The sequence below is a fragment of the Ammospiza nelsoni genome, chromosome 2 (genome assembly GCF_027579445.1).
Source record: "Ammospiza nelsoni isolate bAmmNel1 chromosome 2, bAmmNel1.pri, whole genome shotgun sequence".
NCBI classification, from domain to species: domain Eukaryota; kingdom Metazoa; phylum Chordata; class Aves; order Passeriformes; family Passerellidae; genus Ammospiza; species Ammospiza nelsoni.
Genome location: NC_080634.1, coordinates 1523975 through 1539477, shown reverse-complemented (window position 1 = coordinate 1539477; position 15503 = coordinate 1523975). Strand labels below are relative to the sequence as shown.

The following is a 15503-nucleotide window of genomic DNA, read 5'->3' as shown; positions in this document are numbered from 1 at the left end:
AGGCCTGGAAGTGATGGGAATAAAGGGATGCCTTAGCAATGGAGTGAACACTTCAACAAATCTCCTTTGCTTGCCAGATGCTCAAAGGCAGCAGCTGAGGAGCAGCTCCCACAGAACCAAGCGGGGATGAAATGCATAATTTCATCATTTTAATAAAATCTTCCCAAAGTGCCACCTGGGGGGGACATTGTGGGGACAGGAGACACCCAGGCCTGGGGGAAGCAGGGTGGGAAGGGAGAGCCAGGGAAGGAAGACTTGCTGGGGTGGAGCATCTCACGGCATTGCTGCAGGCGCTTTTTAGGCCCTGAAAAATTCATTTACAGAAGGTGTTGGATTTTTTTTTCTCCCCTTCTTTTGTGCCTTTGGGTCAGAGCCAGAAATATCTTCTACACGGCCAGAAAACCTCTGCAGCCCCATCCACGTCTCCAAGGCCACAGCTCACCCACCAGCCGTCCCAGTCACCTTCATTTGTCACATCCCCAGCGATAAATCTGCTGTCTTGGGGGGAAAAAAGGGTTATAGGCTTCAAATAGCAAGCGCTGACAAGCACTGCTAAAACCCACGAGAAAGTCTGTTCACGGGGCAGTGCTTCCCTGCAGAGCTGTGCAAGATGGGAACAAGGTGTTCTCTCCTCCCTGACGTGAGCAGCGAAGCAGGGTCTGGAGGAATCTGCTGCAATGGGAAGAATCTTTCACTGGCACTCGCATTTTTGGCTATTTGTCCTGTTTCCCTCTAAAAGGAAAAAGATGGGAAGGGATGGAGGGAATCACAGAGTGGTTTGGGTTGGGAGGGATCTTAAGGACCACCTAATCCCAACACCCTGCCATGGGTAAGGACACCTCCCACTGTCCCAGGTGCTCCAAGCCCTGTCCAGCCTGGCCTTGGGCACTGCCAGGGTCCAGGGGCAGCACAGCTGCTCTGGGCACCCTGTGCCAGGGCCTGCCCACCCTCACAGGGAACAATTCCTTCCCAATATGCCACTGAAATCTCCCCTATTTTAGTTTAAAGCTGTCCCCCCTCATCCTATCACTATGTGCCCATGTAAAAAGTTGCTCTCCCACTTTTTTATAAGCCACTTTATAAAAGGGAAGGGGGATGAAGGATGCTGGGGGATGTGGAAGAAAGGATGCAGGGGGTAAGGAAGGATGCGGGAGGGGGGTGAAAGATGCAGGGGGGTGCGAGGTGCTCCTGCTTAGCCCGGGAGCGAGAGGGCAGCTGTAAAGCCGCCTTCCTCTCCCCCCTCATCCCCTCCAAAGGGGAAAAAAAAAAAAAAAAAAAAAAAGAAAAAGAAAAATTAAATAAATAATTTTTAAAAGGGAGCAAAACTTTAACCCTCCCCCTCTGCGGGAGCAAACCCCGCCTCCGGGGAGGAAAGTTTATTTGAATGCAACAAATAAAAAAGCAGGGGGTGAGGGAGGAGGAAAAGCCAAAAAAAAAAAAAAAAAAAAAAGAAGGGGTGGGGGGGTGGGGGGAGAGAGAGAGAGAGAGAAAACAAAGCGGGAGGGATGCAGCCCGCCGGCAGCCCGGAGGAGGAGCGGGGCCGGGCGGTGCCTGCGGCGGGGCCGGGGCCGGGGCGCGGCGGCGGCGGGGCCGGGGGGCGGGCGGAGGCGGCGGCGGCGCCGGGGGGGCACCGACAATGGCGGAGGGGGGCAGCGGCCGGGGGGTAGCGGCGGCTCGGTGCCTGCTGCCCGCCTCCTCCCCGCCTTCCTCCTCCTCCTCCTCCTTCTTCTTCCCGGCTAGGAAAGTTTCAGCGCCGAGCGCGGAGCAACAACCGGGCCGGGCTTTTGGCAGCCTGGCCCCGTCGGTACGGCAGCTTTCGCTTCGTTTCACCGAGCCGGAGCCGACGGGCCCGGTTCATGCCGGGGCTCAGCCGCCGTCCCCGGCTCCACCGCCGCCCCCGCCGCCGCCGCCGTCGCCGCCGGGCCCGGGGTTAAACGCGGAGCCGCCGCGCTGGCCCAGCGTCCCGGCGATGCGGAAACTCTTCGGGGAAAGCTGCCGGCAGCCCGCGGCGGCCACCGGGAACGGGATGGGCAGCGGCAGCGGGAGCGGGAGCGGGAGCGCCCGCGGAGCTCCCCCGCCGCCTCCGCCCCGCAGCCGCGTCCCGCACCCGGCGCTCCGCTCTCCCCGCGGAGCTCCGCCGGAGCCCGGCCCGCATTCCTGGCATAACTCGGCTCGACCGCAACCACCCTCCTCCTCCCCATCACCCCGCTCCAACGGGGACGATGAAGCCGCGGCGGCCCGTTCTCCCCGCGCCTCGTCGGGCAGCGAGGGCGAGGGGCAGAGCGCTGCCCTCCGGCCCCGCGCCGCACGGAAGAAGAAGGAGGGCACGGAGGATGGCGATGCCGAGGCCGAAGGCTGCGCTCGAGTGGTCCCCCGGCACCCGCTGCCCATGGTGGCCCGCGTCTCCAAGGTGAACATCCTGCCCTTCGGCAGCCCCGGCGGGTCCCGCAGCAGCAGTCGCTATTCCAGCACGGAGACGCTGAAGGAAGAGGAGCAGTTTGGAGTCTGCTGGCCCGGCCAAGGACGGGCTCTCCAGACGGGTTACGGTATCTATCGATCGCCCAGTTTCGGGGCCAGCGATGGCCTGGCCTGGGGACAGCCAGGGGTCCGCGTCCGGCCCAAGCTGCCCCAGAGCGTGGCCAAGGCAAAACCGGACTATGGGAGCGAGAGCCTGCACCAGCCGGGGCTGGAAGGGGAGCGGGCCAAGCACCGCAAGTCCTTGTCCAACCCCGACATCGCCACCGAGACCCTGACTCTGCTCAGCTTCCTCAAATCGGACCTCTCAGAGCTGAAGGTGAAGAAGAAGGGGGTGAGGATCGGCCTTGACGTGGGCTCTGACGGATGCTCCAGCGGTGCCAGCCCTTCCCCAGGCGGCTGCGGTGCCGCTCATCCCCAAACCCGCTGGGCGCCGGGCGAGAGGCCAACGCTCAAGGACCTGACGGCCACTTTGCGTCGCGCCAAGTCCTTCACCTGCTCCGAAAAATCCGGGACACGGCGGCTCTTCCTGCAGAGCACCATGAAGCAGAGCTCCTCCGAGCTCCTCCTGGCCTCTACGGACAGCCAGGACCGGGTGGCTCCAGGTGGGGGACAGCAGGGGGACGAGGATCCTCTCCCCATGGTCATCCAGGACCAGTACATCCAGGAGGCGAGGCAGGTGTTTGAGAAGATCAGCAGGATGGGTTCCCAGCAGGACTACGGCTTTGCCGCCGAGCAGAAGGACAGCGGAGGTGTGGAGGGCGCTGAGGTGGTGGCACCGACGACGGGGACGACGGACGCGACCCTTCGGGGGCAGGTGGAGAGCACGCGGTGTTTGAAGGACGTGGAGCTGGAGGAGAACCTCCCTCACAGTAAATCCGTGGAGGAGCTGTCGGGTCACGAGTCGAGCGTGACGGACGAGGGCATCGTCACGGAGCCGGAGCCCGTGGGGATGCCCTTCCGAGGCCTGCACGAGGCTGTGGACGCCTGGATGCTGCCCAGCGCCGGGCCGGCAGCGGGTGGCTCCGAAACGCCGCTGCCCGCTCACCCTGTGGCAGTGGCCGAAGACCTTCCAGCCGGCAAAGCCGAGACGCCGAGCACCCCTGGCAGCCTGCGGCGCCGACGTAAGTTCCCGTCGGCGGGCGCCAATGGGATGGAGGGCGGCAGCGAGGGTGGCACCGAGCCCTACCGCTCCCTCAGCGACCCCATGCCTCACCGGAGGCGCTCGGTGGCGGAGGAGGCCAAGAATTTCTCCGTGGACAGCAACCTGCTGGGCTCGCTGAGCGCCAAGGCGGGCATCCCCCAGCCGGCCGCCATGGCGGGCAGCGCGGGCAGCGCGGGCAGCGACCTGTCCCTGGGCAGCGATGGGCCCCGCGACTACAGCAGCCTCATCCGCACCATCGTCAGCCAGCCCGGCGCCATGGCCAAGCTGGGCGACGACAAGGCCAACGGCAAGACCATCAAGAAGAAGTCGCTGAGCGACCCCAGCCGCCGCGGCGAGCTGGCACCTGGCGCCTTCGAGGGTCCCGGAGAGGCCATCAGCGAGCTGGAGGCCAGCATTCCCCCGTCCAGCAGCGAGCCCATCCTCTCCGCCCAGCCCGCGGCACCGGGCGCCGGCCGCGGCTACGGCTTTGACCCCAAGCTGGCCGAGGTGCTGTCCCCTCGCGTGGCCCGCCGCAGCTCCAAGAAGCGCTCCAACCGCGCGGCCCACCAGGAGAACCAGCCGCCCCCCGCGCCCGCCGTCCTCGCCAAGGGCCGCCCGGCCACCAAGCACGTGCGGCACACCAGCGAGCCCGCCACCTTCGTCCCCGTCGCCGTCCCCGAGCCGCTCGTCCCCTCCGGCCGCCACCTCCCCGCGCCGGCCGCCGGCCGCTCGCCCGGGAAATCCTCGCCGAGCCTGCAGCCTCCTTCGCTGGAGGATGTCACCAAGCGGTACATGCTGGCCCTCAACTCAGGTGACACGTGCCCCGCTCCCGGGGATGGCCCCCGCTCGCCACCCGCTGCCCCACCGCCCCGGCTGCCCCGCTGCTCGCGGCTGCCCGACGAACACGGCCCCAGGAGCAAGCCGCAGGTGGTAAGTGCCCATCCATCCTAAAAACACCTTTGTTTCCCCCAGAGCACTAGTGGCCTTGGGGTCTGTCACGTGTCCCTTGTGGCGGATGGACAAATTCCCATCTGCAGAGGCACTGCTGGATGGCCAAGAGCCCTCCTAGACCTTTCTGCTGGTCCCCAGCTCTTGTTTGTTGGAGCAACCTCCCTGGTGAAAAGGTGACTTTTGGATGGGAAAAAGCAGTTTTCAGGTTAAACAGCACCACGTTTTGGTGGAAGAGGGTTTTAGAAATGTATTATGTTTATATATAAAATCTCTCAGTGGTGCTACATAAGGTACTGATAAATATTTACCATCCCTGAGATGCTGAACCAAAAATTGCCTTTTCCTTGGCTGGGAAGGCTGAGCAACAATCCTTCTGCTTGGGAATTCAGATGTTCCACCCCTTATTGAGCAAAACTGCATTTCCCCCCCCCAAAAACCACCATCCCTCTACTTGGGATCATGAGCATTGCCACGCTGGTGCGTGGGAAAAAAGGGGGAAAAATATTTTTGTGCATGCACTGAATATTTGATTGATCGGTGAAAGTTTGATCCTCTCTGGGGAAGAATTGGCGCAGTCTGGGGGATGTGGAGGTGCTCTGCTCACCCTGGAGCACAGCTGCGTGCTTTGGGACCTCTCCTGGGACGGGTTTTTGGCATCGCTGGCCCCTTGGCTGAAGGTAGACTTGGGTTCCCATCACTCCGGGCGTTTGTGCCGGGAAGGGCTTGGAAGCATCACCTCCTGCTGCGGCACGGCAGTGCCAGCACCCACGGGGCTTTTAATAGCTCTGGGAGAAGCCCAGAAATACCCATTCCCGTGGGGGATCTGCTCGCAGGAGTGACGCTGCCAGGGCTCTCTCCCCTGCTCCAGACCGATTTCAGAGGATGGGCTGGACCATTCCCTTCCAGCAGCAGCCAAGCGTGAAGTCCCCGGGGCTGAGCCTGGCAGTGTAACCCTTGCTGGCCAGGGCAGAGCCATGTGGAGAGAGGCTGCTTCTCTTTGGATCCTCCCAAAATCCCCCCAGGGTGTTCTCTTGGGATCTGGCATCCTCCTCACAGGATATTCTCGTGGGATCCAGCAGCCCTGAAGCAGCATTGTTCCCAGGAGGTTCTCCTGGGATCTGGCATCCCCACAGCATCATTCCCTCAGGTTATTCTCTTGGAATCCATAATCCCTGCAGCAACATTCCCCTCTAAATATTCTCCAGGGATTTCTGCTCCCCATCCAGCTCCTTCTCCTGCCAGAGAGAAGCCGTGGGTGGCTGAGAACAGGATGGCCACTCTTGGCCACTGTGTGAAACATCCTCAAGGATGTTTTGGATGAGTTTTTGGGCAGCATTTTCTGCCTGATGGACCAGTTTAGGTTTAGTTTTTTATCTTCTCTGATCGTGGGCTGGAAAGTGCTATGAAACCATCGAGCATTATAAATAAAATGGGTTAATGAGGAACCTCCTGGAGCTTTGGCTGGTGCCACCGTGGGGACATTGGCAGGTCTCCAAGTTGAGGCTGTGCACCTAGTGGCATTTCTGAATAATTAATATGTTTAGTTTATATAATATATGGTTTATCTCAATAATTTATAGAGAGATATTTCTCACTCAGGCAGGTCTCTGTGGTGCCCTGGGGCTGGGAGCTGATGGCCCCAATATCAGGGATGCTCTGCTGACCCCACACACCGATACAGCCCCAGCCCTTGTCTGATCCCAGCTTTGGCATGATTTTGGGTGGATTTTTAGCAGCTGGGAGCCCTGTTTGGCCAAGCATGTCCCCAGGTGGGTGGGCCACCCTGTGGAGCAGACCCTGAGGATGCTGCTCCTCACCTTGCCTGAACCCTCCAGCCCCGGGGAGCAGGGTGTGAATTTTCCCTTTTAAGGGCAACACGACAGCTGTATCTTCAAATCTCTCTCCTGCCTTGGGATTTCTTTGTGCTCCAGCCATATGCTAACTGAAACCAGGATTTTTATTTCTCCTTTTGATTTATTAGATGGTGGAGCTGGGATGTTTTATTTCAGATGGCATCAGCTTTGCCTGGGGGGGGCCAAGGGGGTTGCTTTAATCCTATGTGAGAGCACCGAGGACCGGATATAACTTGGCACTGGGATGGTTGGCTTGGATCATGGATTTATCCCTGACCAGCAGAGAAGAAATCTCCTTTATTTTTTACTTTTAGATTCTTTTCCCCCTCCCTAACTCAATGGGAAGGGCCAGCGTTGCAAGGCTGTGAGTCTCTATAGGGAAATGGCCACATCCACTTGGGAATTTTGTGGGATGGGAGCATCCATCTCCTAGCGTGCCAGTGATGGTGAGATGGTGCCCATCTCCAGCAGACCGTACTGGGAAGGGATTCCTAATGGGGTCTGGCACCTCTGGGGTGATGCTCCCTTAAAATATTCTCTCCCAAAATCTTTCACCCTCAAGATATTCCCTTGGGGTTGAGCATCCCTGCAGCACCATTCCCCCAGGATATGTTCCTAGCTCCATGGTTTGGAAGTGGCTTTGGCAGAGGTGCATCTGGCACATCCCACCCACAGAGGTAATGGTGTGTTCTCCTTCGGGGGCAGCACTGTTTGTACTGGGTTCTTTCCAGCAATTCTCCATGGGGCTGGAGCCATCCAGTTCATCCTGGGGGCAGAACTCCTTCACCCTGTGCCTGATGATGGGCACCAGGCTTTTAATTCCTCAGGGGTTGTTAGCAGCACATCCCACTCTGAGGGATCTAGAGAATAAAACCCCAAAACTCAAGATAAAGAATTTTCCCTCCTTCCAGCATCCCAAAAGCTGCTGGAATGGGCAGCACAATGTGTGTGCACCTATGTGCAGCCCCACAGACCTAGCAGCAAGCCAGGACACATTTAGGGTACTTTTGGGGTGGATTTGGGATCCATTTGCTGCTCGGAACGGATCTGCACTGTCCTGCTGTGTTTGTTGACCTAGCAGCACTTGGATTAAACAGGAAAATATTGATTTAAATATAGCACCTCTGGGGAGCTGGGCAGTCGTGGGAACGCGGCCTTCCCCACCTGCGGGTCCCGAGCGGGGCGGCCGCACCCCGGAAAAGCCATCGGGGATGGAGGGGATCCCGCAGGGAGCGGCGGGGTCACGTTCCCAGGGAAGCTTGTGGACATTTCCTCCCCTGCATCCTCCCTCCCGGCTCGTCCCCCTCCTGCAGAGGCTCCTCCTCGCTGTGGGGACAGCGCAGAGCTGGATCCATGCACTGGCCGTATATTCCTGCAATTCGTCATCTTTGGGCTCAGTTTCCCTCTGTTCCATTTGTGCGAATCCCCAGGTTTGGGGCTGTGGCTGGGAGTTATCTCGGGTTTTTTTGGTGTTACTGGGAATCTCTAATTAATTAAAGCAGCTGCAGGGGAAAGGTGGGAATGGGCAAATCTTGGTTTTCCTCTCCCTGCTCCAATGTCTTGCCCGGGTTTTGTGTCCCTGGATCTGCTGTGCTCAGTGAAATGCTGGACTGGGGGGGAAACTGAGGCAGCCCTTCCGAGAGGTGGGATGTGGGATGGAGCAGGGGGAAACTGAGGCAGCCCTTCCGAGAGGTGGGATGTGGGATGGAGCAGGGGGAAACTGAGGCAGCCCTTCAGAGAGGTGAGATGTGGGATGGAGCGGGGGGAAACTGAGGCAGCCCTTCAGAGAGGTGGGATGTGGGATGGAGCAGGGGGAAACTGAGGCAGCCCTTCAGAGAGGTGGGATGTGGGATGGAGCAGGGGGAAACTGAGGCAGCCCTTCAGAGAGGTGGGATGTGGGATGGAGCAGGGGGAAACTGAGGCAGCCCTTCAGAGAGGTGGGATGTGGGATGGAGCAGGGGGAAACTGAGGCAGCCCTTCAGAGAGGTGGGATGTGGGATGGAATGGGGGGAAACTGAGGGGAAACTGAGGCTGGGATCAGGGGATGCTGCCTGTCAGTGGCACAGATTGACCCTGGGATCAGGGGGGTGACCCAGCCCAAATCCCCCTAACTCTGCCCATTTTTGTCTCTTTCTTTCCCCACTGCCAGAATCCCTTATCTTAGCCCATTTCTTATTCTTTCCGTCCCCTGTGCCAAAATCCCTTATCTTTGCCATTTTTTACCTCTTTCCTTTCCCAGTGCCAAAATTCACTTAACTCTGCCCATTTTTACCTCTTTTCTTTCCCTGCTGACAAAATCCCCTAAACTCTGCCCAATTTTTACTCTTCCCTAGTGCCCAAAATCCCCTTAACCCTGCCCATTTCTGCCCCTTCCCTTCCTCGCTGCCAGCTCTTTGAACAGGGCTGCTTTGTCCCTTGTCCCCCCCACTTCAATTAAAAGCCTCTAATTAATTAGTCAGCAAGCTCCAACGGGGAAAGGAGGATGATCCACGTGGGATGTGCATCCTTTGAGGCCTGTGCTGGCGGTGTGGGGCAGGATCCAGCCTTGGAGGGACAGAGTTATCCCTGGGCTGAGCTGGTGCTGGGGGCTGGCCTTGGCCTGATGCAAAGGTCAGGCTCTTGGCAGGATCCAGGCACTGGAGCCAGGGTGGGAGGCTGGAATGGGCTCCCAGCCTCTGGAGGGACCCACAGTGCTGCAGCTGGGATGCACCAGCAGCTCCCTGGGGATGGGGTGGGCACGGAGGGAGAGGCTGGATCTTGAGCCTGTGCATCCAGGGAATTCCCTGGGATGTGTGTGCATTCCCAGCCCCAGAGTGCAGGGATACACATACAGGGGGTATGGAGGCAGGGACACTCACTAAGGGAATCTGGGGGGAATTTGGCAGCATTTTTTGCCTGATGGACCACTTTAGGTTTAGTTCTTTATCTTCTCTGATCGTGGGCTGGAAAGTGCTATGAAACCATTGAGCATTGTAATTAAAATGGGTTAATGAGGAACCTCCTGGAGCGTTGGCTGGTGCTGCCTTGGGGACATTGGCAGGTCCCCAAGATGAGGCTGTGGCACCTAGTGGCATTTCTAAATAATTAATGTTATTAGGGGAAGAGGTCCCTGGTGCAGGGATGCACTCATGGGGTATGGAGAGGCCCTGGTGCTGGGATGGATTCTCAGAGATGCCCTGGGCAGCCTGCCTGCACCCTGCCTGCATCTGTGCACAGATGCCTGGGCTTTTCCGTGGAAAATCACATGCCTGCAAAGCTCCTGGGAGGAGGTGGCCCTGTTCCTCCATCTGCTCTTGCCAGGGAAGCAGCAGCTCGGCCTCCCTGTGATGTAACCTCCAGGTAACCTCCTGCCAAACCCAGCTGGGATGGAAGCTCAGAGCTGTTCCTCATCCATCATTGCAAGGGTTGTGGGATCCTTGGAAGTGTTCAAGGCCTGGCTTAGGTGGGCCTTGGAGCAACCTGTTCTAGTGGGACGTGTCCCTGCCCATGGCAGGGGGTAGGAGCAAGATGAACTTAAGGTGCCATCTGGTCCAAACCATTCTGTGATTTCCTCACTCTCTGATTTCAAGCCTTTCCCAGGGATATTTCTGATATTCCCCTGGATAATATTGATCCCTGTGTGATGGGAGTGTCCAGACAGGTGGTGTGCTGAGGTCTCCCCTTGCTGGGCTCCCTCACCTGGTCACAGCAGGTCCCATGGGCCATCCCACAGCGTCAGAGCTGCAGCAGGAGCTTCTCCCAAATCCAGGATGGAGGAGGTGCCCTCACACGAAGGGAAGGTGCAGCAAGGCAGCACTGGGGTTTGGCCTGTACAGTTTCCTCTTCTCTCAGAGCATGGCCTGAAAAACAGGGAAAAGGAGAATGTCATCCTCCTGGAAAACAGGGAAGGAGACTACCATCCATCCATCCATCCATCCATCCATCCATCCATCCATCCATCCATCCATCCATCCATCCATCCATGTCCATGCTCCCATCCAGCCATCCCCCTCCACCCATTTGCACCACCTATCCAGGACAATAGTCTCCAGGCATGATTTTCCAAGAGAGCCTGGTCCATCTTCCAGGATATCCATGATTTTCCAAGACAGCCTGGTCCATCTTCCAGGCCGTCTCCTCCTGAAGGCTTGCACAGACAGAGCCCTCTAAAACAAAAGCTTTGCCATTTCCACCATGGTGCTTTCAGGCCAGAATGTGTCCAGTGAGGAAAATTCAGCCACTTCCACCCCCTCTCCCTCAGTGTGGCTCTTTTTAAAGCTCTGGTGGTTGGTCCTGGTGGGGCTGTTTCTCCGGACTCCCTTGGTTTCCATGGAGAGGATGAGTGAGGAATTTCAAAGGGAATGGCTCCAGTAAATGAACTCTTCTCTAAAAATAGTGTGTTTGCTTTTGGTTCTTTGGGAACTGCAGCCTGGCCAATGGGAAGGAGAAGGAAAATCAGCATCTGGGTAAAAGTATTCCAGTAACTCCCTCTTGGTGCGAATTCCCGTTGGAGCCACTCGGCTTCCGGGGGACAGAGGCCGATCCCAGCTGCTGCCTTCATCACCAGGGCCGATCCCAGCCCCTGCCTTCAGCACCAGGGCCCATCCCAGCCCCTGCCCTCCTCACCAGGGCCCATCCCAGCCCCTGCCTTCAGCACCAGGGCCCATTCCAGCCCCTGCCTTCAGCACCAGGGCCCATCCCAGCCCCTGCCCTCCTCACCAGGGCCCATCCCAGCCCCTGCCCTCCTCACCAGGGCTCATCCCAGCTCCTGGCCTCAGCACCACCATGCCTGGGTGCAGCTGGGGGCTGTCCCCAAGCCTGCTGCTCCCCTGTACCTTGGGCAGGGTATTGTGAGTAGAATCCCTTTAATCCCAGTGGTGGAAGGAGCTGATGTTGGGCTTGTGTGACCCCATGTCCTGCATTACCCCAGAAACCCCAGGCATGTCCCTTTTTGGGAACAAGGAGATGGCCACCACCACCTTCCACCCACCAGTGACACGCAGGCCACCAGTGAGCCTCAGCAGGACATCCCTGCATGGATGTGCTGGGAAAAGGCCACCCGTGCCAGTACCCATCACCAGGTTTCCTCTGGAGGAGCCACCATCCTGCTGTGGGGTTCACCAGCATCCCTGCACGGGGCTGGAGAAGGTTTCCTGGTGGTGCCGTGGAGTTGCTATTTGTGACTGGCTGTTCCTGAGCCCTCTGATACTCTCCAAAAAAAACAAAAAGGGAGTTGTTTGCATGGGAAGATTGGCATCTCCGAGCCTGGGATATGGTTTCCTGCTTTTTTTAGCTGGAATAGCAGCAGACTCGCTGGCCTGCCCTGATTTGGCATCCCTCTTCTTGCTCTTTTTTTTATTTGGAAGAGTTTCATCCTGACCCCTCGGCAGAAACACCGTCGCTAGCGGTAGGGATCGGGTCTGGTCCTTTCGGTGCTCTTTGGGCTGCCCAAAACCCCGGTGAGATGGGATGTAGATGGCTCAGAGCCTCGGTGAGCGCAGAGGGAGCGCGTCCCTGCATCGGCCAAACCTGGCGCAGGTCAGTGGATGCTGAACCCCCTGCTCCCCTCTCCCCAGGGCGTGACAGTGACAGGGAAGCTGTCACCTCTCACCCTGGCTGCGCTGTGGCGTGGGCTGTGGGCGTTCCTGGCAGGGTCTGTGCTCCCCCCATGCCCAGATCCCTGCTCGCAGCAGGGCGAGGGGAGCTCCAGGAGCTGGGGGTCTGTGGGGCACAGCTGGGTGAGGGCTGGTGGCTGTACCTCAGCTGCTTCCAGGCATGGATCCAGGCAGGAGGGACAGGAGAGGTCCTGGCAGGGGCATGGAATGGGGTGGTCAGGTCGCCTGCCTCCTCTGGGTGTCCATTGTGGATTTGTGGGTGCCCACGGACTTCTAGCACCTCTTTGATCCTGAGAATCCATCTGTCTGCAGCTGGATGACATTGCTGGGTGCCCATGGCACCTGGGGGGCCATCAGCTCATGGGGGCCTGTGAGTACTTCTGGATTTGTGAGTGTCCTGACATCTGGTGGATCCTAGGAATCCTAATCAGCTCCTGCATCCCCATGCCCTCCAGGTGCCCAGTGGCTTCTGGGTGTCCATGGACTGCTGGGTACCTGTTGGATGCTGGATCCATCACTTCTTGGGTGCCCATGGCCTCTGGATGCCTGTGAGTGTCTGTTGGCCCCTGGGCGTCCTTCAGCTCCTTTGTGCTTGTGGATCCCTGGGTGCCCAGAGTCTCTTTGGGATGCTGGGCATCCATCAGCTCCTGGGTACCCAGGGAGTCCCTGTTGGCTTCTGGGTGCCCGTGGACTCCAGGGCAGCTTCTGAGCATCCATCAGCTTCTGAGCAGCCATCATCTTTGACTCCTGGACACCTCCTGGCTTTGGGGGGGCCTGGAATTCTGGCTCCACGTGGAGACCTGCATCCCCATCAGCTCCTGGGTACCAAACACCTCCTGTGCCCATCAGTCCCTGCATGCCAGGCTGGCTCCCTCCTTCCTGTCCCGAGGCTTCTGGCCCCATTCCAGCAGGCAGCCAGGGCACCTCCCACCCTCCTGTGCCAGGCTGGCATCCAGCAGTGATGCCAGGGAGTGCCAGCATCGGGTACCCCTCTCCCTGGCTTCCCTGTCCCCCCAAATCCTCAGAACCGTTGCTTTTGGGGTGATGTGGGATGCGGGGTCAGGGTTGTGCCAGCAGCAGAGGGTGCTGGTGGGGGATCCAGGGATTCCCGCGAGCTGAGGGGGTGGAATCGCTCCTGTCCCGGTGGGTGCAGGGCCAAGCCCACTGGGAGGCAGCAGGGAAGGAGCAGGGGGAGGGAAGAGGAGCTGGGCTGACCTCAGCATCTGGAAAGCTGCGCTCTTGGGCCGTGGCCTGCGTGCCGAAAACCGGAGGCAAAAAAAACCTTCCATATTTGGTGAAAGTTGCTCCAGGACTCGGCAAAGGCTGGCAGCAAACGGGGGCCACAAGCCCCCAGCTCTGCCCTGGACCACTGCTCTTGTCAGGGCTCTGCAGACGTGCCAGGGGATGGATGGTGGCTGGGGAGGGTTAAGTTGGGGTGAGCATCTCCAGCTGGGTGGGAAGGGGGGCATGGAGAGGGGGGATCCGTGGGAGGATGCAGGAGATGCACCAGCACAATCCTGAGCTCTGAGTTTCGGCAGAGGGGAGAGCCCCTCACCCCAGTGCCATTGGTGAAAATTTCTAGTGAAAATCCCACAGGAAAAGCCCCACTGTGCATTTAGAGGAGGAAATTTCGTTGCTTTGGGAGATGAATCTCCTGCAGCTCCCCGTTCCCCTTCCCACTGGCACTGCCCCAGCACTGCTGCTCCCCTGGGCAGCACAGGGATGCCCAGCGTCCTTCCACCCTGCCTTGGAAAACTTGCCCCAACTCCTTTATTTTTTATTCCCCTTTTTTTTCCTCACACTTGAAAAGCAGAGTTGCAGCCAGGCCGTGTCCTCCCGGGATGAATCACCGCGGCCGAGAAGTCCAAGAAGGGAAAACAACTGAATTCCCGTGCGCTGGGGCTGAGGCTGCCCTGCTCCTCCTCCTCATCCCAGAGGAGGTGGTGCTGCTGAGCTTCTCCATGGGAGCATCCCTGACCAGACCAATGCTCCTCTGCGAGCTGGGAGCCTGGGAAAAACCACGGCCGAGGGAAAAGCAAACATCTCCAGCCCCGGGCCTGCGAATAAACACGGGAATATTATTAGTAACTGAAGCAGGGCTGATTCAGAGCTGCTGATTTATGCTCTGATTTCCTTTCAAGAAGTTACTCTGCGGAGAGCAGCTCGGACTTGGCTTACCCGTGGGAGAGCAGGGAGAGGCTGGGCAGGGAGGGAAAGCAGCCCCGGATGTGATTCCCTGCGGCGTCGGGCAGGCTCCCTCTGCTGTGCCACAGGTCCTGCTCTTCCCATGGCAGTGGCTTCCCCAGCACCTGGTGGTCCCAGGGATAGGCTGGCTCTGATTCAGAGATGAGAGGCTGCTAGCAGGGAGGCATTGGAAGCCAGGGATGGGGTGACTCCTGGAAAAAGAGGTGACTTGTGCTCAGGGATCAGGGTGGCTGGCACCCAGGGATGGGCTGACATGCCCCAAAAAGGTGACTGGCACCATGGAATGGAGGTGGCTGACACCCAGGGATGGCACTGGCTTATGGCACTTGCGGCACTTCGGGCAGAGCATCACTGATCCCAAGGGAAAGGCTGTTTAGGTTTGAAACCCTACAAAACCCAATCTGTTGTTACCCTATTGCTGCTACCCTAATTCTAAAGTCCCATACCTTCTGGGTGGTGTTCTCCCAAGCAGCTCTTCACAGCAGCACTGCCTCACCATCAGGACTCCTCCAAGGCTCTCCCGGCCTGGCCAAGCCCAGCCCCTTTTATCCCAGTTACCTTCACTGGCCACAGCTGCAGCCCAGTGAAGGACATCACAGCTGCAGCCCATCAAGAGCAACTGGGATTGGGGCAAGGCCACCTATACAATACATAGATTTTACTATAACTCAAAGGCCACTTGTACAATACATAGCTTTTACTATAACTCAAAGTACAGTACATACTGAGATTCAATGGCCACCTATATTTCCCCCTTTTCTTTTAACAATTATGCAATTACAGTACATATAACCCAGCACGACTCGTTGGCCACTTGTACAATACAAAGATTTCACTATAACTCAAAGGCCACCTGTACAATACACACTAAGATTCAATGGCCACCTATACCAATCCAACCTCCTGCTTTAATACTTCCCAAGAGGACAGAATGTGATTTTTTTCCCCCCTCGAGTGATTTCCTGCCAGAGGCTGAGTGATGGAGGCAATACAGGATTGGATGGAATAACATCATCCTGTTTTGGGAGATGGTGCCAGCCAGGGGCTTTTCTGGCTGCACGAGGGAGTTTTAGGTGCCAGGATGATGCTGTTTGTTGCAGAGGTGTTTGCTCATTGCATTGGGATGATGGATGGATGGATGGAAGCAGGTCCAGTTTATTTCCAAGCCTTTTCTTTCTGGAGTTTTGGTAGAAATAGAACTGAGGATGTGTTGAAATTGTCAAGCTGTCCCCGTGGACCAGTGGCTCCCACTATGTCCCAGCTCCCTCTAGTGGGATCTAC

At 58.1% G+C, this 15503-nt stretch overlaps 1 protein-coding gene across 1 annotated transcript in view; it reads left to right on the top strand.

The window, feature by feature from the left end:
- The first annotated feature begins 1636 nt into the window (after positions 1–1636).
- Positions 1637–15503, top strand: part of ARHGEF17 (Rho guanine nucleotide exchange factor 17) — a 29317-nt gene continuing 15450 nt past the window's right edge. Inside the window, exon 1 of the mRNA XM_059466716.1 lies at positions 1637–4549. Within this exon, the coding sequence (XP_059322699.1) occupies positions 1637–4549 (2913 nt within the window). The remainder of the gene's footprint in view (positions 4550–15503) is intronic.